This window comes from Cupressus sempervirens, chromosome 2 (genome assembly GCF_028749045.1).
Source record: "Cupressus sempervirens isolate cs-2001-9-10 chromosome 2, ASM2874904v1, whole genome shotgun sequence".
In the NCBI taxonomy this organism is placed as follows: domain Eukaryota; kingdom Viridiplantae; phylum Streptophyta; class Pinopsida; order Cupressales; family Cupressaceae; genus Cupressus; species Cupressus sempervirens.
In genome coordinates, this window is record NC_143119.1 from 2302724 (window position 1) to 2327856 (window position 25133).

Consider the following 25133-nt stretch of genomic DNA (forward strand, 5'->3'; position numbering starts at 1 on the left):
GCTAAGCTACAAATTCATCAAGAGAAGGCATTTTGTATGCACTACCAAGAGCATATGTAGTAGCATAGAATGTGGAAACAAAGATTGAATATTCAGAACCTAGCTTGCAAAGAATAGATAATATCAATAGCTCATCATCTTTAGTAATATTACAATTAGAAAGCTCCAATCTAATGGAATTGAACTTAGAGAAAAATTCTTGAATATTGTCAAAATCACATGAACTTAGACCTATAAGCTCATTCTCCAATTTGAATTTTTTTATTCTATCAGGTTTACCAAAGATTCCTTCCAATATTGTCCAGGCACCATGAGGATGTGTGCAAGATGCAATATGATATAACAAATCATTGGAGATGGTAGATCTAAGAGAGTCAAGTGTTTTATCCCTTCTATCAAACCACTTCCTTCTTTTTGCAACACCTGTAGTTGGTTCTTGTTCCTATCCAAAAATCATTCTAAACAATCCAATACTCATCAACTGATTAGAAATTGCTTGTTTCCATTCATGATAGTTATATGGAGTGAGTGATGGAACTTTTGAAAAATCCATAATGAATCAAAGAATGACTGAAATCAACTAATAAATCCTTCAAATTACTAACTCAATTAAGAATATTGCAATCCAAGTATTCACCAAGTGCAAATATTTCCAAAAAAGGACCTATCTTTGAAAGTGATGTGCCCACTCCAAATCACTGAAATCTGATTACAGATCTAGAAACTAGAGGAAAAATCATGCACTTTCAAAAAAATTGCACCTGAAAATGTTACTGAATGTGCCCAAAGCCTTGAAAGTTGTGAAAAACAAGATTTGTGATTCTCAAAAAAAATCAGAGAAAAAGATCCAAAATCACCTGTACTACTATGTAGATTGTGAAATTCTACCCCAAAACAAAAAAAAAATTGCTCGAAAAAATGAGTCTGTATAAGGAAGATATCATTGTTTGTAAATCGCCTCTGAAATTATTTTTTCTGAATCGCCACTGTCGCACCTTCAAAAATCAAATGGTTGTAGATTTGGCCTGAGATGTCTGATTTGGATGAAACAGAATTTAGTTTAAGGGTTTTTGGACCTCCTCTATATGATGCCAACCTCTGATTTGCACCAGCAAGCTCCAATTTTTGCCTGCAATAGAAGGTCACAAAATACGACTCCCAAAATCTCCTCCAAATTGTGATGTCCAAATTGCCAATGTTACACCAATAATAAGTCAAGCCAAGATTGCACTTCTTAAGAAGAGGTCTTCACACCACGAGAGCTCTGATACTATGTTAAGAGTTTTAGGTTACTCTACAACACCCCCAAGATCAAATGAAAGACCAAGATAACTTCCAGAAGAGATTGGCAAGACAATTACATGAAGATGCAAGACTAGTATTATTGATAATGGACTTGATTGACATCCAAATGGATTGATTCTAAATGTACATAATAGGTTTCCTTATATAGAAAAGGCAATAAGAGACAATGATAAGGAGAAGATAAGCTATCACCCACACAAGGTGGAATCACATGTCCACCAAAAGTGGATCATCCTCCATTATGCAATAAAGCATGTGTGATGATGAGGATGATAATGTGATAAGTACACTAAAGGTAGAATGAGATAACAACTATGACCACCTAGAGTGGAATTCTCCTACACCATGTGTTTAATTAAGATGCAAACTCTCAAACGTCTCAATCACAAACTACTATGCAATGCATTATCCTAAGTAAGCTTAAGTACTGAATATTTAATTACACCAACAAAGGCAAAGTATGTTGTTGCTACAGAGACAACCAAGGAGATGATATGGTTTCAATTTTTCATGGAAGAGTATGAACACCCACACACACAAAACTATTTGTGTACAAATAGTCAAAGTGTCATTCATCTTGCCAAGAATTTTGTTTTACATTCCAAGACAAAATACATACAACTGTGGTACCATTTTATATGACCATTTTTAGACGATGGGTTGTTAAAGATGGAAAAAATACATAAAAATGACAATCCAAGAGCTATGTTTACAAATGCAATGTCAAGGGAGAAGTTGAACTCCTCTTCAACTTAGGTTGGTCTTCCATGCTGAACAAAATAAAAGAATAATAGAGTTCTGGGTGGTTTTACATTCTAGTGGAAGCTACAAGTTTACTAGTGCTATGATCAATCTCCAAGTGGGAGATTATTGTTATAGAATCTGATCATACTCAAAGTGGGGGATTATCATTATATAAAACCTAATCAAACTCGGAGGTTAATTTTTTCCACTATTTTTGGCATGATTTCCCCCCAAATTTGTTTATGGGGGTTTGGGGACAATCCCCCCCCGCCCCTCCCATGATGGACTCAAAAGGCAATGCCCTACGACACTAAAAATGGATTTATTATTAAAAAAAGGTGTCATGAGTTTTTTTTCTATTAGACAACATATCCTAGGTCTTATTTTATAAGTAAAATAAGTCTTGTATAAAATAGCTTATGTTTAGAGATTTTATGATGTGTAATAATTTCGTAACTTCTTGTGGTGATATTGAGTTGCAAGGGATTGTCGATTGTAATCAAGTTGAAATCATTATATAATAATATTGAACTCGTTGTTTGGTGGATGTAGCCCAGGGATTGGGTGAACCACGTTATATCTCTACATTTATATTTTTCTTATGTGTGCTTTATTCCTTTTTATATTGATTATATTTGCATTTAATTGCCATTTTTGTCTCTCTAATGCTAATACCAACTTCATTTTACATGACGTGAGGATATGAATTTTTTTATTTTAAATGTGTTTATAATCAAGCATTTTTTAATTTTCTCAATTTCCTTCCATTATAGGTCAAAGGTACTGGTGGCCCATAACTCACAACCATAGAGTGCAACAAGAGGCAATAAAGTCCAAAAAGACTTTGGATAATTTTTCAATCTCATAGATATTTCTCTCTACATCTATTTTTGAACATCATAAAAAATGTCTTTCAACCTCCCAAAGTTCACTTTTCATTGCGACCTTCTCAACTTGAATTTTTGTTTAAGTCAATTTTAAGATATTTATAATCTACCACTTCTTCAAGGGTACTACCTTCAAAGTAAAACTTAAGCTAGTTATATTTAATTTTGTTAAAGAAACACCACTTTCATCTTGCTAATATTGATTGGCATCCCCATTGTTCTATAGAAATGCTCAAGCAAAAGTAAGCACTCTTACAAGTCAAGAGGGGATTTAGAAATTAGAAAAGACTTCTACGTTCTAGCATACTTCCAAATAACTTTGTAATGTGGTCTTATAATTGGAGTGATTGTTCAGATTGCCACTCTTTGAAAAGAGATATTGCAAGACTAGTTGTCCAACATAAAGGGAGCCCATGATGTTAAAAAAAATTGCAATGTAAGATGCAAGAATTTCATACCCCACTTTAGATGAGTTGTTTTGAAGATCAACCAATTCTTTTTTCTTTTCCAATGCCTTGGTTCTTGATAGCCATCTCAACCTCTTGTACAATGAAATGCTTAGCAATAACATTTATGAAAGTGGGGAGGGTCAACCTTATATAATCCTACTCATAAAGTTGCTTCATATAATCAAACCACTAGAAACTAAAATAGTATCCATTTACTTTTCTCTTGGTTGGAACTCTTTCCAAAATAATCTAGAGTTATTTTTCCCACAGAAGATTAGCCCTTTCCTCCTTGTGACCGTGATATTAGCATTTTAATTTCTCAAAAAAATCTGTTTGTAAGCTTTGAGGTCTTTTTTAACCCCATTTTTAATTCTTTCAAGTCTCTCTTTTTTTTTTTGCATTCCTCATCAAACCAAGCATCAACTAGAAAGAAATTTGTATCAAATCTCCTCTTTTTTGCCCTACTGAAATCAACAAGTGTACTATGAATTAAATTTGTCACATTGTGAAGGCCATGTAGCATAATTTTCTCCTTCTTGATAAGCCTCTCAAGCACTATCTTGAATATACTAGAATTGTTTTGTCAACATGACTCTGCCCCTTGAAGAAGACTGCTGAATACACTAAAATTTCGTCCCAAGCTACATCTTTTTGGTCCAAGCAATAAGTAAATTGCTTTGTGATCAGAATTTAAATCCTAGAGTTGTTCACCAATCATAACTTCATTTTCTCACACAAACCATGCCACTAAATCACATAATCCACTACACTTGCACCAGTGTAAATAATATATATGACAAGTAAAATTACCACACTTCTCCCACCTAGCCAAACCATTGCAAATAACTAAATCAAATGCCCCAAAGACAGTAAGCCACTAGTCCTAAGAAGATTGCAGCCTTTGTTGTTCTCCTGAAGCTCTTGCCAACTTGTGATTACCTCCTTCTATAAGCTAGATAAAATTGCAATTGTCCTTTCAGGAAAGAATTCTAGCTTGTTCATTAGAAATTCTAGAATTAAAACCACCAACTAGGACTTCACCCAGCTGAGACCACATTGCAATATCCTTTTTTAATGCTGCAAAGGGATCTGTGGGCAAGTCCCCTACTTTTGTAAGTTCTCCAATTTTGCAGAGCAAAATAGCATTTTATTTTCTGAGATCTCACATTTTAAAGCAAATGAATTGTTTATTTGAGTCTCCTATTCCAAGCTGAATGAAATGGCTACCTTTTCCATCACTAAGATCATAATACCCCATGTGCTTTGCCGTTCCCTGCTGCCTTGTTCCAAACTGTTATCTTTGAGTACCCTTCAAACAACGATGTCTTACAACCTTCATGCTCATGTGATCTTGAAGTACCCTTCAAATAAAGGTGTCTAACAACCTTCATGCCCATGTTTCTATGAGACAATGTTTGTCTTAAACAGAAAAATCTCCATCCATCTATACCATACAAACCAAATGATGAACAAGCATCATTGAAAATAATAGAAACCCGAGTAATTGTTCTCAATATAAACATGATTTTTGTACATATCACACTATTTTAAACATCTTAGGTTTGGCTGTAATTTAACATACATTTTACGTCATGAACCTGACAAATATAGAATGATTACAATAAACACTAATGGCCAAACTCACCAGATCCAACTCGAACTGTCCAGATCTGATTTTTTTTGGACCTGCTGAATTTGTCTGGTTTGGTCCAGACTTCCGAAATCTTCAAATAGTTTTACCCCATTTTTTATCAAACTTCCAGATTTCCAAATTTGTTTGACTTCTCAAACAAATCAAACATTCTGAACCTTGATAAATATGTTTAAATATCATTCCAGATATTATTCCTCCAAATAACTTGAGCACCATAATATATATGAGAGGTTAAATGTGTACAGTCTAGCCAGTGATATATAAAAGATTAAAAGTCATGCTTTTCCAGTTAACCAAATTCTATGGCCCAATAATATACTCAACTCTACATGTCATGTCTGCAGTGACTTGAGTCCTTTCCCATGCAACATATGTTCATTTGTGCGATATTATAGCCTTCTTCAGTAAGAGATCAGAACATTAGTCTTGAACAACATGAATAGAGTATTTAACATAACATCTATTTCTTGACATAATCATAGTACCATGTGCGATATTCCATCAGTATCACCTGGTTTGGCCAAAAGATATACTGCATTGACCAGGTATTTGCTTTGAACAAACATATTATTACCCTTGTGTGAGATCTCAATATAATGGCTATAACCATCAAGTCCCCGATAGGTGAAAAAATAAAAACCTTGTTTTGCTTAGAATGGCATATAGAGAAATATCATGGACATGCACAATGTCAAAACTGATGGTGAAACATTATTTTACAGAGATTATTTTCTAAGAGAAATTAGCATTAAATTCCAGTATCTCCCAGCCAATACTACGACCACAGTTCAAAATCAACTCAAAGGTGTGTGCATCAGGAAGATTATAATTAATCTGCATCACCAAGCCCATCACTCCCATCCCCTCTCTTATGTATTGCACTAAACTGAGAATCAGATTTCCCTCGCTGTGCAGCAATCTCAGCATTTTTTCGAAGAACGGCTCCAGGGGACGGGTAAGGACGCTGTTGAAACAGTGGTCCCTGAAATGAAATTATACAAGGCATGATATCTGGTTAGGAAGTATATTAGTGTACCAGAAATTCAAATGCACATATTAATTATAAACAATCAACAAACAAGTGGAAACATGGTTAAAATAAGACATACCGTAGCTGTAGTATCTGCAGCTCTGGGTTGCACACCTTTAAGACCAACCACCCTGAGGAACATTAATACCAATAGCTTAATCAGCCAATCTAAATCACTTCACTTATCCTGTCAAATTGGTGCTTCAGATATTTTTTTGACAAGCAATGTCATCAATAAAAAACAAATGATGAAATTGAACCCTACCAGCCACCACGTGGAGCATCTGAATAAGAACTAGGATCCATAGGGTCAAGTTCATCATTATCATTAGGAATTCGTTTCCTGATATCTCTTTTGAATCCTTTTCCTGGAGGTGGCTTTGCTGCAGACCTGCACCAGTAATAAATTGTCATTTCATGGCATGCCATTAGTCCAAAATCTTTACATTCACAAAATAATGAAACCTTGAATTTGAGAACATTTTGTCAACAATAATCTACCTTTGTTTTGGGTCCTTTTTAATTGATTCATTTTCAGTAGCAGCAGCACTGTCTGCCTTCCACTTGGGTTTGAATTCGGATCCTAGGTTTTCCTCTGCTTCAGGTATAGATGTGCTCTGCTTTGCACTATAAAGCATGTCTTTTGGCACAGGAATGTTCAGTGTCCTGCATCAAAACATGATGGATATCACTACATCCTGTCCATTCAGAACACTTGTCTGAGACACTACCAATAACAGAATCAACACTTCCATTGGGAAATTTAATGAAAAGGCTCAGCTTAACCATTAATAACAGAACAATAAGAAAACACCGGCAACAAACTTGGAAGGCGTTACAAGGTCAAAGGAAAAGTTCCAGGGGACAAGGAATATGAGTAGACTTCCTAGATATAATCAAACTACCTAATTGGGAATTTGCAGCAAATGAGTTAATTTAAGAGTTTAATCCCAACTTCCACATGTGAAGATGTTAGACTATACATTCAGAAAAAACAAAAGTTTAGGGTGTACTAGCATATCTAGTTTGCAAAACAAAAATTACATAATCAAATTACCCACATTCTAGGTCTAAGCAACAATGAGTAATGTAAGAGGCCAAAACTTGTCAAGTTGAAAATAGACAAATATCAGAATTGACATGTTGAACACTATTGGCCCCTCTCAGTGATAGTAAACCCATCCACTTGAAAAAATAGGATCACTATGCTGTCAGCATTGATTTCAATGTAGAGATTGGGATTAAATTAGCTTCTTTGAAGTCCTGAATCACTAAGAATTTGATCAATTTTATAATACCCAACTCTAGGAGCCTAGTTAAGTTCATACAAGTACTTCAGCAACCTGCAAACTGAACAATTTTTCCTGAGAACATTGGAGGCTTGCATCTAATATGGAAATCCTCTGTGAATTCCCCATTGAGGACAACAGTTATAAAAACCACGTAAAGCACCCTTGGTCAGATTAAGCAACAAGTAAAACAGCCATCCAAAAGCTTGCTTCTTTTACTTGAGCTAAATTAAGACACAACCCAAATCTTATTTTGAATCAAGGCCGCAAACTTCACCTTCACCAATGGGCTCTTTCCTTGGCGTAAATTGAGACCACACCCAATCTTATGTTGCATCAAGGCCTCAAATTTCACCTTCATTACAGCTTTCCATTTAAACTTCAATTTAACATTGTCATACGTAATCACTAACAACATATCTTAGTTTCTCACTGCCTCGCACAAGTTGTTCCCCCAATCATGTAATTTTCCATTTTTGAGCAATTTCATACACCCAAGTGTCTTTCACCATGGTATAATACCAACCTGAACATTTTTTTCTAGGAACATCGGATGCTTGCATCGAAATGGAACTCCTCTACTAATTCCCCATTTAGGAAGACACTTAAAAATCCACATGATGCACCCCTGGTCAAAATTAAGGAACAAGTATAACAGCCAGCCAAAAGCTTGCTTCTTTTCCTTGGGCTAAATTCAGATAATACCCAAATCTTATTTTGAATCGAGGCCTCAAATTTCACCTTCACCAATGGGCTCTTTTCCTTGGGGTATATTCAGACAACACCCAGATCTTATTTTACATGAAGGCCTCAAATTTCACGTCCATAGCAGCTTCCCATTCAAACTTTCCTTTGACATTGTCATATGTAATTACTAACAACATATCTTAGTTTCTTTCTGCCTCACACAAGTTGTTCCCCTACTCGTCTATAGTAATCTTCCAATGATCAAAGCAATTCATACAGCCAGGTGTATTTCACCATAGTATAATACCACATTAGGCTCCATTGCTGGTGCCACTATGTTGTCTAGGTATAGCCATTCTGATCATCAAACACTGCCCAGGAACTTAAAACTTTTGACGTTCCCAACTCTAAGCTTTGTTTGGAGCTTCATTATGTCATGTCCTCTTCTTAAAATATTATTAATTAATAAACAACAATAATTAAGTCAAAAATATTAAAGAATGATGTTACAAATAATTAAATACTAGTTAAAGTTAAACAAAAAGTCAAAAGACATGAATAGAAAAGTTGTCTCCCTCAAATGAGAGGTATAAGAGGGAGAGATGAGAACATCATTTGGCAAGAAAACAGAAAGAGGAAGATTGAGTGAAGCATAAGAATTAAGGAGGTATTGAGGGAAAGGAAAGGAAAGACAATAAGGAAGTGACTTTCAAAAGGTGAAGCATTGTGACTATTTGATAGGGTCGTTACTCTTTGAAAGGGTTTTAATTATGAAGGCTGCGACTCTTTGAAAGGGTTATGATTATTAAGGGTTGTGACTCTTCAAAAGGGTTGTAACTATGAAGGGTTGGGCTTTTGTGACTCTTTTAAAGAGGGTCAACTATGAATGATCACGACTCTTGTGTAAAAGCTCCCTCACATGGGAAGATATAAAGGAGAGGAAGGATCAAATGGAGTAGAGGAGATCTAGTACAAATTTAGAGCATGAGGGATCTGAAATAAGACTTGAGAAAGAAGAACAAAATTAAAAGAGGATATACAGATCTTAAACAGAATATGTACCGATTTGAAAAGTAGTAAAGACAGATTTGATTAGTGAGAGATAGGAGAAGATTAAATGAAAAGTGAAAGGGGCAATAATTGTTGTCAAACAGATGTATCTATTCATAACCCCAGAGTGTGACCCTTTCATAAGGGCATTAACAAATGAAAGTGTATTAAGGAGGGGAAGATTCCATTCAAAGAAGAAATTTAAAAAGGGGGAAATCAATTAGGAGAATAATATATCATTCTCAAAGGCAATAATAAGAAATAGTAGTAATACCTTGCAATATGGGTAAGACCTGTGGTGGAATAGACCATGCTGCATCATAAAAAGGTAACAGATAAGTCCTGCATTGGAATGGCCATGCTACATCATACAAAGGCAAGTCTTACAGTGGAATGGGTATGAGCTACAGCACACAAAGGCAAGGGAAAAGATCTGACGTGGAATGGGCATGAACTACACCATAAAAAGGCAAGGGAATATGGCCTGCAGTGGAATGGGCATGAGTTACATTTCAGAAAGGCACTATTTGTGAAGCATAGGTCATATGGAAGAATTATGAGAATTCATAACTATATATGCAGATTATATTACACTAACAATAATGTCAGTTTGCATAAACTTGTTCCTTATTTGGTGATTGCAAGACCTAAATCAGGGTTTACCTTGTCAAAAGGCACTTTAAGTGGTACAGTATATATCTATGACCATCTTACAATTCTTATTTTAATGGAATTTGTGATTCTAGGACAAAAGGGCAATCCTAAAAAGGGGGCATTACACAGGACTTGATTAGGAATTATTAGCTATGGTTCCCCCAAGCTTCTGGGATGGGAATGAAAGGGGACAATAGAATGAATTTCTGAGATGGAGCAGATTTAGCATGGCTGTACTAAATGTACAGAAAGATGGTAAAGCAGTGTTATGTGGATGCAAGGACATGAAGAAGCTTGCAGCTCAATCTAATCCAGGGGGCTCAAGGAGTATAATCCTTCCTTGCAGATTGGAATACTACTTTAAAGCTTTGGTCTAAAGCATTTACTACAGCATCAAAAAAAACAATTTTGAACTTTATAATATTCGTACTTTTGGTAAGTAAATACTTGGCCTCGCCTCACAACAAACATGGAATTCTGGGGTTAATATGGCATGTAGTATGGTGTTTAGAAAAGGATGAGGACTATCTACCAATCCTACAGAAGTAGTGAGGAAGGGAATATGCAAAGTTCAAACAATGTCCCATGGATGGCCAGAGTGATTCCACATTTCAAAGTGACAATAGAATGAATTTCTGAGATGGGGCAAATTTAGCATGGCTGTACTAAATGTACAGAAAGATGGTAAAGCAGTTTTATGTGGATACAAGGACATGAGGAAGCTTGCAGCTCAATCTAATCCAGGGGGGCTCAAGGAGTATAATCCTTCCTTGCAGATTGTAATACTACTTTAAAGCTTTGGTCTAAAGCATTTACTACAGCATCAAAAAAAACTATTTTGAACTTTATAACATTCGTACTTTTGGTAAGTAAATACTTGGCCTCACCTCATAACAAACATGGAATTCAGGTGCTAATATGGCATGTAGTATGGTGTTTAGAAAAGGATGATGACTATCTACCAATCCTACAGAAGTAGTGAGGAAGGGAATATGCAAAGTTCAAACAATGTCCCATGGACGGCCAGAGTGATTCCACATTTCAAAGTGACAACACAGAGGCCATTGTCCTGAATCGTATCAAATAATATTATTTTTATTTACAGAAAATATCTTTTTGATTTTTATAAAATCATAGATTAACAAAAAAAGAGGACTACAAAAGTATTGAGTAAAGTTTAAGAAAAAATTATCTTGCTCTTTTTCTGTTTTTGTTTGCTTTACAGAAGTTCAGAAATATGCAGAACCGAAGATGTCTCATGTTCAGTAAAGAACCAGTGTTTACCGTACAGGTAAAGAAATCAACGCATACAGACAATAATAGCAGAATAATATTCGCAATAGTAGATGAATGATTAATTACAATGATCCCAGACGGGCTATAAATACTACTGCCGAACCTTCCCGAAGGAGTCCGTCGGCCACAATTATTCTATCCGCTACAAACTATTTACCGACAACGTCGGCTACAGCATACAAAAACACCGCCGGACCGTCGGCTAAACACCGCCGGACTATCGGCTACAGACTAGAAATACTGCCAAAACTATCCAGTCGGCTAACACTATCCCCCCCAAAAAAAAACATAGTCGTCTCTTGACGACTAACAAAATTAGGAGACAACTTACAGACCACAGAAGAAACTAGAGAGAAGGGGGCGTCCCCGAAGTGTGTTGCTGGCGACGTAACTCATACACTGGCTCTGTCCTGATGCGGAGATCTGTCTGAATCTGAGAATTAACTTCGACGGCCTCCTTTAGAAGAAGTGCCGCGTCCATGGCCTGCGTCTTGGCTAACTGCATCTCGTGCTCAACCGCATCCTTATCTCGAACCGCTGCCTCCATACCTTGCTTAGCCACGTCCTTCTCTTGCACCGCTGCTGCCAAATCTGCCAGTAGTGCTGCCCGCTCTGTGGCCCAAGCTGCCTACTGGTGGGCCAAGTCGGCGGCTAGCTTCTGTCTAGCCTCAGTCTCTGCTGCCAATGATCTCTCTGCTGCAACCCTGTTAACCTCCGCCTACTGGTGACTATAGTAAACATCTTTGTACAGTCCCACAATCTCATGTGCCAACTTCATCATAGGGGTGTCACTGGGTCCCAACTCCGGCTTAGTGGCCCAATCCGCCAACATCTCAGTTGTCTCCGTTGCCGGCCAGCCCCTGTCTATAAAGCAAGTCTGGAATCGCCGAGGACAAATCCCACGGATATATACTCTGATAAAGTGCCACTCCCGCCGCCGAGTCAGGGCCTGAATTGCCACATCGTGGCCCTTCTTCAATGCAAACTTCATAGTCCTGAGGTAATCCCGGCACCTGTCTTCATCTGACCCATAGTCTTCCTTGGCGAAGGCCTCCAATTACCATTCTGCATCACTGTTTTCCTCCTCATCAGTGGGAGCCATGCCCACATCCAGTGCCGCCTTCTCGGCTGTCGGCGCAACCACGGCATGTGGCATTCCCTCCTCCTGAAGTTGAGGCTCTGGTACCGCTGGCCATGTTCCTGAATGCCTAGGAGAGTGAATGGACGGACCCCGCTTGGCAGGAGTGAGTCGAAACTGCTGCCTCAGAAACTCACTAGCTCTATCCATCACCTCCAGTTGGTCGACCTGCGCAAGCTCCATGCTCATCTCTGGTACTGGCTGGGCTGACTCGGCCTCTGCTAAAAAAGATGATGAAACGATGACCACGGCATCACAATCAATGACCTCCAACCGAACCTGCGGCTCAGATTGTGGCGGTGGCAACTGTGCTCTCGGTGTGACTGCGACGGTGACATCTGCTGGTGCAGCTGGAATCACCTCCGCTACAGCCGTCGGTAATGACTCGGCAACTATCCGTGGGACGGCATCCGTCACTGTCTATGGAACCACCTCCGTCACTGTCCGTGGGACATCTGCCTCCGTTGGAGGAGTCATAAGAACCGGGGCATGGCACTGACCAAAGGCCGGAATGACTGTCGAAGAGGTAGTCAAGTGCGCTGAAGTTGACAGTTGAGGCGGGGAAAAGAATGTGGGCCCACCACCTGCTGTCTCATCATCAACTTCAACCGATGTGCTCTCCTCTTCTACGGATTCAGCCCCGTCACTCATCGAAGTGCCCTCCCGTCCACTATCTGTCTCTCCGGAAGGGGCCAATTCGCGGAGTACTTTCTTGTGACCTGCTACTGACCCACCTGTATCTAAGTGTCGCCAGTAGAATATGGGAGGCTCCCCGTCTACCAACTTGCCCCTTGGAGGAGCCTCAAAGCCAACCATTGGAATCTGGCTAGCTGCAGCCTCTAGAAACAACCCAATGGCATTGTGCGGCATGAAAAATGTTCGGTGCTGAAGCGTCATGAATTCCTCCATCCTGTCGGCAAGTACTGAGGCCCAATCATATACCACTCCTTGCATGATACCATTCATAAACACAATCTGTGGCAATGCGATATCTGAGGCTCGGGTGGCACCTGTCAACCTGCTCTTGATGACGTCCATGATACAACGCCAATGACCCTCCCGAATAAAGTCTCTGCGAAGCCCTCTGCACTTTGTCCCCTGAACTGCTGTCTCCCTCTCTACGGGTGTGAGATCTCTGCACACTAGAGCTATCCAATGCTCCTTCCGTTCTTGTGATAGTTTATGATTCTTGATTTCCACTTTCCTCCTGCCGGGGCCAGGGATGCCGAAGACCCTGGTGAAATCTCTGGGTTTAAAGGACACCGTCATCCGCTGCTTTTTGTACAAGAATGTACTTGTTCTGCTCTGGGCACTATATGTCTCTATCATGGTTCGCAATACTGATTCGAACATCCGAATGGAAAAGATGGGAAGCTGAATGGCCCAATGCACCTGTGCCCGCATCAAAATCTGTTTAATCTGGTCTACCTCCGGGGTTTCCTGCCACCACTTCCGGCATTCGCTTCCACTAAGACTCAAACTGGACGGTGAGATAGGTGAGTTCCTCCTTGGTCTTCTGTTTCTTGCTACTGGAACCGAAGGGGCCTGCAACTCGAATTCCCGATGCTAAAACTCTTGAATTCTTCTCCATATTTGCTGCCAACTGACTTTTCCACGGCTTACGCTTGCCTGCTGACTCCATGCAAAAGAAAAATGGTTTATTTCTCCTATTGCATGCAGGCCGAACAAATGAAGTGCTAGCTAAATAACCATCTGCGGGAGAATTAAAAACACCCCGCGCAAAACCATCTATGGGAGAGAAAAAACTAGCCGTGGAAGAGCTTCAGAGCGTACAGTAAGTCTATCAATTCATCAATGTGAGTCATCTCTCTCACTGCCGCCACATTAACAAGAAAATTTGAACATGCCGTAGTGTGCAGCAACCAAACCTTTCGCAGACCCTTCTTAATGCATCCGTGCAACCTTGAGCCCTCCTTTTTTTTGAAGTTCCTGCAATTTAGGAATAATCTGACCAAGAAGCTGAAATACTATCTGTGCATAATTGTTATAAATTTCCTTCCCCGAATTTCTCTCTCAAGTATTTCATACTTCCACATGACCCAAATCCTCTTATTTCAAAGTATCTTCCATTTTGGTGGAATCCCAATTTTGACGGCTGAGAGATCAAGGGATAGATCAAAATGAAGGTAACTTCAAATTGCTGCGTTAAATGAGAATATCTAAATTCTGCAGTCATTGATGTGAAGCTAATTGATAATCTCTGTGTTTGAACTTGTAGAAAATAGTGCTGAAATCCTCCATCAAAGACGAGAAAAGCAAGAGAAAAGTCTGAAAGGCAGTTGCAGGTTTGGAAGGTATTACCAAGGGAACATATACCCAGCCACCCAATGCTACCCCCCGAAAATGAATCCAAAGTGCTCAACTAAACAAGGCCGCAGTCCCCTCCTTTTACCCATGGAGAAGTTTGGCTGGAGGAGGCAATTGGAGTTGCGAAAATGCTAACACCCGCGGCCCATTCTTCTCCTACCCGCGGCTGTGTGACGGGGACGTGATTGTTTTAGAGCCCGCGGGGCTTTATCTTCTTCTCCCGCGGACCGTTAGTTGCCCGCGGAAGCTCTTCCTTCTCTATCCTGCCGGAGGCACTTAAGCTAGCAATCCTTTCTTCTTTCTTCAAAGGCATGTTGCATGATGGACGTCGTTGCTTCCACGATGGGGCTTTACATTCCGCGGGGTTCTCTTGCCCACGGACCCGCGGGACTTTAAGTGCCCGCGGACAGGCAGTTGCCCGCGGGACTTTCAGTCCGTGGGCCTTCCTGTCCGCGGGGCCCGTGGAACTTTTTTTTTTTCCTTTTTTTTTCTTTTTTTTCCTTTTTTTTTTTTTAAAAAAAAATCGAATACATCAATCAACAGCAGTACCTCTGGATGACGTCGCCGCCAGGGAATGTTGTACTGACGACGATGGCGAATTCAATGACGGTGAGAACTGCCTTGCACAATATGGTTTCAACTTGGATCCGTTAACTAACTGAGTCATCTCCTGTCCGTCCAAGGTTGTCAATTTGATTGCTCTATTGTTGCCAATTTCTCGGATCTGATATGGTCCAACCCATCGCACTTTGAATTTTCCTGGCTTGATTTCATTACGGCCATCATACTTCAATACTAACTGTCCCGACTGGAATCTGCTACGTTTGAGATGCTTATCATGCCACAACTTGCATCTATTCTGTGCCACTTCAGTCGACCACTGTGCCAACAACCGTTTTTCCTCCAGTTTATTCAAATTATTCAATCGCTCCTGTAAGCTTCTGTCATCATCGAGTTTGTTTTCCAACGCTATTCAGAGACTTGGAATCATGAATTCTGCGGGGACCACTGCTTCCTGTCCAAACATTAACTGGAATGGTGTGTGCCCGGTCGTCACTTTGTATGCCGTGCGGTACGCCCAGAGGGCAGCAGGTAAGTTCTCTTCCCAATCAGCACCTTCCACCGCGCAGGATTTGTAGATGATGGCTACCAGAATTTTATTGGTGGCCTCTGCCTGCCCGTTTGCTCTTGGATAGTACGGACTCGACAGTGAATGATAAATCTTGAACTGAGTGGTGAGCAGTCGAATAACATGATTAACAAAATGACCTCCCCTATCACTTGTTAATTGTAACGGGATTCCATACCTTGTGATGATCTGTTCATAAATAAATTTTGCGGTACTGACGACCGAGTTATCTGGTAGCGCACGGGCCTCCACCCACTTGGTCAGGTACTCCGTTGCAACAATGATGTAGCGACACCTTCGAGTCTTGCTCACCCTCAGTGGTCCAATGAAATCTAGTCCCCACTGCTCAAAAAGTTCCTGCGCATGAGAGGGTTGAACTGGCATGAAATCTCTCTTCAGCGGCTTCCCAGCCCGTTGGCAAGTGTCACACCCGACGACCCATTCCCATGCATCATTGTACACCATCGGCCACCAGAGTCCTACGAGCAATATCTTCCGTGCAATGGTGTCAAGCCCCACGTGTCCTCCCGCGGGACCCTCATGTGCTTCTTTTAACACCTGCGGTATCTCTTCTTCCAACACACACCGTCGAAGAATATGATCCGGCCCCATTTTGTAGAGCAACCCATTGATTAATTGAAATGTACGACTCCTGATTATCAACTTGCGCCTATCATTTGGTGACATCCCCGTGGGAAACTGTCCTGTTGAGCGGTATTCGCCAATATTCCTGTACCATTCCGGCAGTACCCCAATCTGAAACAGCTGTGCATCAGGGAAGTCGTCATTCACACCATCCGCTGGTTCCCCTGTTTTGATCCGTGATAGGTGGTCGGCACTGACGTGTTTCTTTCCTGGCCGGACAATGATTTTGAAAGTAAATTCCTGCAACAATAGCAACCATCGGTTGATCCTCCCTTGGATGACAGGTTTGTTAATCATGTACAACAAGGCCTGGTGATCAACATAAAACACAAACGGTGTAGCAAGCAAATAATGACGAAATTTTTGCACAGCACAAACCATTCCCAAAGCTTCTCTTTCATTCGTGTTGTAGTTCTGCTCGGCCTTTGATAGCAATCGGCTGGCAAAGTATATTGGATGATCCAATCCGTGATTACCAGTCTGTGCCAGGGTTGCGCCAATCGCATAATTGGAGGCACCCACATGAACATGAAATTCTTTATTCCAATCCGGATATGCCAGGATGGGTGTCGTAGCCAGTCGTATCTTTAGCCCTTCAAATGCCTCATCCTGCTCTTTCTCCCATCTAAATGCTTCTTCCTTGCACGTTAGCTTATCTAACGGTTGGGACACCTTGGCAAAATTTTTAATAAGTCTCCGATAATAACCTATATGCTCGAGAAAAGATTTTACCTCCGTGACATTAGTAGATGGCTGCATTTCCAGAATGACCCTCACCTTGTCGGGATCCGTCTTTAATCCTTCCTTACAGACAATGTGTCCGAGCAGTCTACCGTGTGGAACCATGAATCGGCACTTCTTGGGGTTCAATGCTAGCCGGGCCCTGCGACATCTCTCCATACACTCACCAAGTGCTGCCAGGCATAGTTGGAAAACTCGCCAAATGCAAAAACTCGCCAAGCCCCCCAAAAGTTTAATCGGGAAAAACTCGGCGATTTAAAAAAAAAACTCGGGAAAAACTCGGGAACCTAAAAAACCGCTGAAATTTAATTAAAAATACATTTATTTTGCAAAATTTAATGAGAAGATGCATCTAATAAGTTAATTAAAGACAATACAAAAGAAAGAAACAAAGTCTAGATATATATAAATGCATAATGCGTACAAAATTGCATTCTCATGCAGAATGCTCATGGTAGGAAGCAAAATAGTAAATTACTAAATAGTTTCAATCTGTCAAACTAGAAGTAAATACTAAAAGTCTAAATACATCAATACAATGTGACAATGCCAATCACATCTTCCTCTTTCCACTTGCACTAGCAGGAAAGCGAGGGGGTCTAGTCCTAGAAGAAGTGCCCCGCACTGGGATAGGGCGTGAGCTGCGTGACTGTGAACTCTGTGGCTGTGCCCCCTCACTCGACGTCCCTACTGACTGGCTCGGCGTCCTGGAAGAGGATGCATCTCCTCCTAATGGTAATGTCTGATCCTCGCCTGAATCATCATCATCCTCGTCCTCATCCTCAATGTCATCCATAGTGAACTGAAAATCAGTGTCAACCTCCCCCTCCATGGCCTGCCTCTCCAAATCAGCGATCTCATTTGGTGTAAAAAATGGACTTGGCTCCTGTGCTGTCCAATCAGAATAAGGATCTATCTCATCTAGATCAAGCGGACCAGGTAGTTCTAAGAGCTGTGACTTTTTTATGCGCAACTTAAGATTATAGTGCACATAAACAAGGTCATTAAGCCGTTTTTGAGTCATTCTGTTTCTTTTCTTTGTATGGATGGACTCAAATAAGCTCCAATTGTGCTCACAATGGGATGAGCTACAAGGTTGGGATAGGACTCTGAGAGCAAATTTCCTTAAATTGGGGGTATTGCCACCCCAACTTGCCCACCAAGCATCTGCAAAACAAAATTTAAAAAGTTATAAAGCAATAAAAAACAAAATCAGAAGCACAACTTATCAATTAGCAAAAGTTTTAATGTTTGACGCTTTACCTGGTGCTTGAGTAGATCTTGCTCTCTTTGCTAGCATAGAAGAGAACAAAGGACCCCTTGATTCCACATAGATTTGTTGTTCGGTCACAATAAGGTCTCTCTCCTCTTCACTTGATATCATTCTCTCAATGCATTTAGAGAGACCTTCCATGACCTCTCCATTAGGATCTGAGTAGGAATCATCAGCCCTAAAACAAATAGAAAATGATATCAAGTCTTACTACACAACCTTAAAAAGTAAAGTAAAATAAAGACTTATTAAAATCCCAACTTCAAGGACAATCAATTATCATAGTACCTGAATTTGGGATTGAGGAAGTACCCTGCTGCATGAATAGGTTGGTGGAGCATATTGTTCCACCTCCTATCAATTATTTCCCAAATGGGGTCAAATCTGAGACTGTCCCCGTGATAGTAACTTCTAACAGCCTCTTTCGCCCTATCCATGGCCTCATAAAGACCTCCCATTGGGGATTGCTGCCCATCACATGTGCGCAAGACTAGAACCAGGGGTAGAGACATCTACATTTGAAATTTGAAAAATACAAATTAGTTAATAACATAGTAAGTTATGAATTGAAAATGAAACTTGAATAAACTAAAAGTCTAAAAATATAATGAAGTTACCTCCACAATCTCCTTAGCCTTTGCAAAAAAGCTATCATCAAAGACTATTCGTGCCACAGCTTCTCCTTCGGGCTTCTTTGAGTAAGGTGAAGCAACCCAATCAGCACACACAAACATTTGCTTCAAAGCCAATATGTGGTCAAGAATACTTTGCAACGTCAAGAAGACCGTTGCAAACCTTGTCATAGCAGGTCTCATCAAATCTTTGCCTTTAGTGGCTTTTCTCATCAAACTGAGAACCCATGGGTGATTATAGATATATTTCGTGACTCGCCTAGCATCTTCCACAACTGGACTCACCCAATCAAGTTTTCCTATGTCCTCCAAAAGAAGGTCAAGGACATGTGCTGCACAAGGTGACCAAAAAAGTGTGGGATGCCTCTCTTGGAGGATTCTACCTAAAAGATTAGCAAAAAATCAATAATCAGTAACAAACTTTCCATATTTAGTATTTACAAATTACATCAAATCTAAATTGAATAATACCATAGCATTACATTCATGATTCATATTGATTCAAATATAAAAAATTAAATCTACCTGCTGCCACATATGCTGCTGCATTATCTGTGATTATTTGCACCACATTCTCTATTCCCACCTCCATGACAACATTCTCTAACATTAAAGCCAATGTGGCTGCATTTTTCACTTTGTTGGAGGCATCGACAGATTTCCAAAACACCACATCATCTTTGCAAGCAATCAAGAAGTTAATAATGGTTCTACTTCTTCCATCTGTCCACCCATCAGATAAAATGGTGCAGCCATACTTCTTCCACTCTTTCTTTTGGTCTTCTATCAACAATCTTGCCCTACCAACCGCTTTGTCAAGCAACCTACAAAATTTAAGTGTAATATTAAATAAAGTGTAAGTGTTAGTAAAAAATTAGGAAATAAGTTATAACAATTAAGATTTAAAATATAACAATGAACTAAAGTGAATCTCAATTATTTACAATTACCAAATAGTAAAATACTAACCTTCCACTCATATCCTTGCGATTAGGCGGCTTGTACCCTTTGCCTGATATTGTCATTGCATTCACCATATTGACCCAATAGGGACTATCAGCGGCATTCATTGAGATATTGTTGAAAAACCAAAAATCAGCTGCTGCAATATCAATTTGCTCATGCACCTCCTTAAACCATGCAGTGCCCTCTAATGATGGCTGTGCTCCAGGTGTGTTCCTGGGCACAAAATAACCACCTATCCCTGATGGGGATCTGGATGGTGATGATGAAGAAGTAGGAGATGTAGAAGAAGTGGAACCGGTAAAAGAGAAATTTTGTTTGCGGATCCGTGGGCCACGAAGAGATCCTGGTATGTTCTCAAGTGCTTCTTCTTCCTCTTGCATATCAAAAGGAGCTCCTTCAGATTCAGCTATGGCTGCCCTCATAGCTATTTTTGCCCTCTCCCTATTCAATTTTTTCTCTTCAGCAGCTGCAAGTAGGGCATGGATGAATCTTTTTTCTTCATCAGTTACCTTGAGACAAGGATTTGAGTCATGTTTCTTTATGCCTACAAGGTGGTATTTGAGGCGGTTTATGCCTCCAGAAATAATTCTCTCACAGGGAATGCATATCACCTTCCCAATATCATTTGGATTTGGAGCTTCATAGGCATACCGCCATGCCTTATCTCTTGCATTTTTAGGCCGAGTGCCTATATATCCAGATGGGCATGGTGTTTGTGGCCACTCTTCTTGTGGGTTTGTCATTTTTTTAATGGTTGACCGTTGCCCTACACATAAATATATAGAGAAATGAATAAACAAAGTTAGAACTTAGAAGCTAGGGTTTCAAATGATTCAAACTTCAAACTTGAACCATATCCTTAGCAAACAACAAACTTCAACCATATCCTTAGAAGCTAGGGTTTCAAATGATTCAAAATGATTTTAAATGATTTGAAAACATTTACAAAAAACAACAAAAACAAAAGAACATTTGTTATAAAACTATAAAAAGTTTTCAAACTATGATAAGATGAACATACCTGGAAAGAAATTTGTCTTCTAAAATCGGTTAGAATCCTCTACAATCCACTCAAATCCGCCTTGAATCACTTGCAATCAGCCAAGAATGCCTCCAAACCTTCTTCTCTTCACTCCTCAAGGTTCTAAACAATGCAAATACAAGAAAGAATGAGAAAAAACACACTCACTGCCGCTTAAATCCTCACAGGCCGCGTTCACCAGTAAACCGCGAGTTTTTAGGAAAAACTCGCCGAGTTTTTACCAGTTTGCCGAGTTTTTAAACCGGCGAGTTAACTGGTTAAAAACTCGCCGAGCTAGGAAACTCGGCGAGTTTTCCATCTATGCTGCCAGGTGTCCGTACTCTGTGCTAAATATTGACCAATCATCCAAGAAGGCCTTGAAATTTCCCACAGACATCTTGTCAAAGATATGCAATATAATCCGCTGGAATGTGGCCGGTGCATTACACAACCCAAAAGGCATCCGATTGTACGCATAGACCCCATCTTCAACAACAAACGTTGTCTTCAACTTATCCTCTTCCACTATAGAAATCTGATTATATCCAGAGAACCCGTCCATAAAAGAGTAGATTTCATGTCCCGCGACCTCCTCCAAAATGCTATCTGTGAATGGAATCGGAAAAGGATCTTTGATTGTTACTGCATTCAGGCATCTGAAATCAACACATATCCGGATCTGAACAGTATCCTTCTTCAAGGAAATGACTATTGGTGACACCCATTCGTTGGTCTGTACCTTGAAGATAATGCCGACTTCCAGCATCCGGTTAATTTCCTCCGTAACCCGTGCGGCATAGTTCTTATTCATCCTGTAAGGTCGCTTCCGTACAGGTACAGCTCCGTCTACCAGCGGGATGCGGTGCACACACAATTTCGGCGGTACTCCTTTGAGGTCCTTGTATGTCCATGCAAACACATCCTTGTAGTCCATAAATATCTTGAATGCCGCAGCCTTGAGTATTGGGTCCCAATTATCTCCAACTAGTATGTTCTTCAGCTCTGCCTCGTCCCCCAAATTCATTGTTTGCAATGGAGCTTCGTTGTACTTGATTGTCTGTCCTTTACTAAATGCATGGGCGGGTGTAACATCCAACGGTGCCTCCCCCTCCTTTACTTCAGTAAACTCCTTTGGATATTCGTTCTCAATTGACAGAACATTACAGCTGTGAAATAATTCATAGTCCCCCATTTGCCAGTGATAGAGACCGTTGACGGAATCCAAGTCATCATCCGTTGTTCCTCCGTCCAATCATAGGACACCCTCCTGATCCGGTTCCATCCGTCGTCTACCTTCATCCTCCTCTCCCTTGGAATCTAACGACAGAGCCTCTTCCCCTACCATTTGGGTATGCAGATCAATGACGAATCGACGGCCTTTACTTTCTAGGGATAAAGTGTTCTTCTTCCAGTCGTGTCGAGCTCTTGCTTCGATAAGCCACCCACGGCCCAGGATGGCATCATAGCCTTTCTTTTTCAATGGAATCACTACGAAATCCATGAGGAACGGCTGGGTGCCAATGGTTACCGGCTGTGCCATGAGGATACCCAGTGGTTTAATTCCATGTTGATCGGCGGTCAGTAGCTGAAACCTTGGAGGCCACAATGTCGGCTGTCCAAGTTTCCTCCAAGTTTATTCTGGCAATACATTTACGCCGGAGCCTCCATCCACTATGGTGTCTGTGAGAACATGTCCAAGTATCCCCATCTCAACAACTGCAGGGTGTCGTCCGGATGTCAGCGCCAACAACATCTGATCTTCTCCTCCCGTAACAATTTCCTTTTCTTTTTGTCGACTCGGTTCTCCCGGTAACTTTCCCTTCTCCAGGCTTGATTCCCCTGCCATATTTGAAAGAGCAGAACAAAGTTGGGGCATGGTGAGAAGCAAATCACTTACCTTTACTTGCACCTCCGTTTGCAAAATTTGTCGTACTATGTTTTGTTCTGCGGAATTTCTTGCTGAAGTGGCGGTGGTGTCCGGAGGAGTTACTACTTGAGATACTTTTCCAACCTCCGCCCGTGCTGCCGCAAATTTCTTCTTTTCTTCGGCGGGATCCAGGTATTCTTTTGCTTGTTGCCGCGTAATTGCCAGAACTTCTTCCTCATCGGCTCCAACAGTGATCAAGTTCACTCCAGATTTTGGACATTTTGAGTCATTGTGATCGCCGGGTCCGCACCATCGGCACAATAGTTGAGGTGTATTTGCTATTGGACATTCCCGCGCAAAATGTCCCCACAAGTTACATGCTCTGCACTGAATAATTGGTTGTCCGTTCGCATCATACTGAATCCAGCTTCTGCTTGTATTGGTATTATTATTGTTGTTATTTTGTCCACGCCGATTATTCCTGTATCCTCCAGATGTAGCGCCGACGGCATTCGGGTTTCCGTTACTACCTGACGGGGAGGCCTCCTATGCGAGAAGTACCTGCGGAGATCCTCTTGTTTTCATGTTAAAGGGGCAATCTTTTGTCGAGTGTCCCATGATCTGACAGATGTCACAGAATTGGTGCTTCGGACACGATCCTTTAGTATGACCGTCGGTCTTACATTTTGTGCACCACAATTCACTACCTTTTGGCTCTTTCTACATATTTTTAAACTCCATCATTTGAACCATATCCTTCTGTAAGGCACGAACCTTTTTGTTACTACCTTGTCGTCGCTGCTATCATCTCCAGCGGATTTGTCATCATCAGAGTCAGAGGAGCTGGTTTTCTTCTTCTTTGTCTTCTGCGCACTTTCAAGGTCGAGTGCTCTGTTATAAGCATCGGCATATGATGACGGTGGCACAATTTTCATTTTCCTCCGCAACTTCGAGCGTAGGCCGTCCACAAACCACCTTTTCTACAATCCATCCACTGGCTTGCTTTCCATTTTGTTTATTAAGTCTTTCAATCTCATGGCGTAGACACGGACAGTTTCGTGCTTCCCTTGCTTGGTATTGAAAATTTCCGCTACAATTTCATTATCATCCCGCAAGAGTTTAAATTCTGCCAAGAACTCCTTTTTAATGTTATCCCATGTATCCAGCTTCTGCGGATCCATATCCGAAAACCAATCAATCGCGACACCCCGTAGGGTTGCCGGAAATTGCCTGGCCCATTCGTCGGCATCTGTGATTCCATTTGCTCGCCAGATCGTCTCACATGTCTTACAATGTCGGAGGGGGTCAGCTGTACCATCGCCTTCAAATTTCGGTAATTTTTCTTTGGGTCCCGCCATAACTCTGGAGGTCGGCACTCCCACACCGGCAGTCTGGACTCCCACACCGGCGGTCAGCACTCCCACACCGGCAGTCTGAACTCCCACAGTCTGAACTCCCACACCAGCGGTCTGCACTCCCACACCGGAGGTGTCAACAGCTGCAACCCTTGGTGAAGACGGAGGATCCTCCGAAATTGTTTCCCGCGGAAGTCTATCCTGGACGAAGAGGTCACTCCACGGTCGTGCTCCGTCGGCACTGCGAGCCGTGCGAGTTGATGCTCTCCCGTCTGAATTTTCTTCCCTCAGCGAACACAAATTCAAGAACTCCTCCCGTCTTCTTCCACCAATTCCACCCGCTGTCGAGTCTCCTCCAACAATTCCTCCGCACTTCGGTTTCCGTCGGTAATCTTCTGGAATCTCCGTCGGCGTTCGGCTTGCTGTGCCAGAATTAAATTCTCTTGCGCAGTACGGATTCTATCTTTTCCCTTCGCCTTATTTCGATCCTTGTTAAGTTGATTTGGCATTAATCTTCATTCTTCCCACCTTCCAGATTCATAAGGCAACGACGCCAAATGTTTACCGTACAGGTAAAGAAATCAACGCAGATAGACAATAATAGCAAAATAATATTCGCAATAGTAGATGAATGATTAATTACAATGATCCCAAACGGGCTATAAATACTACCGCCGAACCTTCCCGAAAGAGTTCGTCGGCCACAATTATTCTATCCGCTACAAACTATTTACCAACGACGTCGGCTACAGCATACAAAAACACCGCCGGACTGTCGGCTACAGACTAGAAATACTGCCAAAACTATCCAGTTGGCTAACAACCAGCTCAATGTTCCCTGGACATTCCCAGCTGTAGATAGGTATAAACATGATAGCGTTGGGCTGTTCTCATAGTTAAGGGACAACAAGAGAAATTCCTTGTAACTCAATTTTTCAAAGGAGTTATAATACATACTTTGTCTAGCAATTATCAAAGCAGTAAAATGGTTAC

At 41.0% G+C, this 25133-nt stretch overlaps 2 protein-coding genes across 7 annotated transcripts in view; both read right to left on the reverse strand.

The window, feature by feature from the left end:
* Positions 1 to 5465: 5465 nt before the first annotated feature.
* LOC149570790 (WW domain-containing protein) overlaps positions 5466 to 25133 on the reverse strand; it is a 153168-nt gene continuing 133500 nt past the window's right edge. For all 6 annotated transcript variants that reach the window (XM_089812354.1, XM_089812352.1, XM_089812350.1 and 3 more), the window contains 4 exons: positions 6571 to 6735; positions 6335 to 6460; positions 6149 to 6200; positions 5466 to 6021 (listed from right to left, as the gene is read on the reverse strand). In XM_089812354.1, the coding sequence (XP_089668480.1) occupies positions 5869 to 6021; positions 6149 to 6200; positions 6335 to 6460; positions 6571 to 6735 (496 nt within the window). In that variant the 3' untranslated portion in view covers positions 5466 to 5868. The remainder of the gene's footprint in view (positions 6022 to 6148; positions 6201 to 6334; positions 6461 to 6570; positions 6736 to 25133) is intronic.
* LOC149570791 (uncharacterized) lies at positions 17429 to 21403 on the reverse strand. Its single transcript, XM_089812355.1, has 6 exons — positions 19901 to 21403; positions 19457 to 19755; positions 18917 to 19314; positions 18588 to 18811; positions 18290 to 18477; positions 17429 to 18193 (listed from the first exon to the last, which is right to left on the reverse strand). The coding sequence occupies exons 1-6, from the start codon at positions 20638 to 20640 to the stop codon at positions 17580 to 17582; spliced, it is 2463 nt and encodes an 820-aa protein (XP_089668481.1). The 5' UTR covers positions 20641 to 21403; the 3' UTR covers positions 17429 to 17579.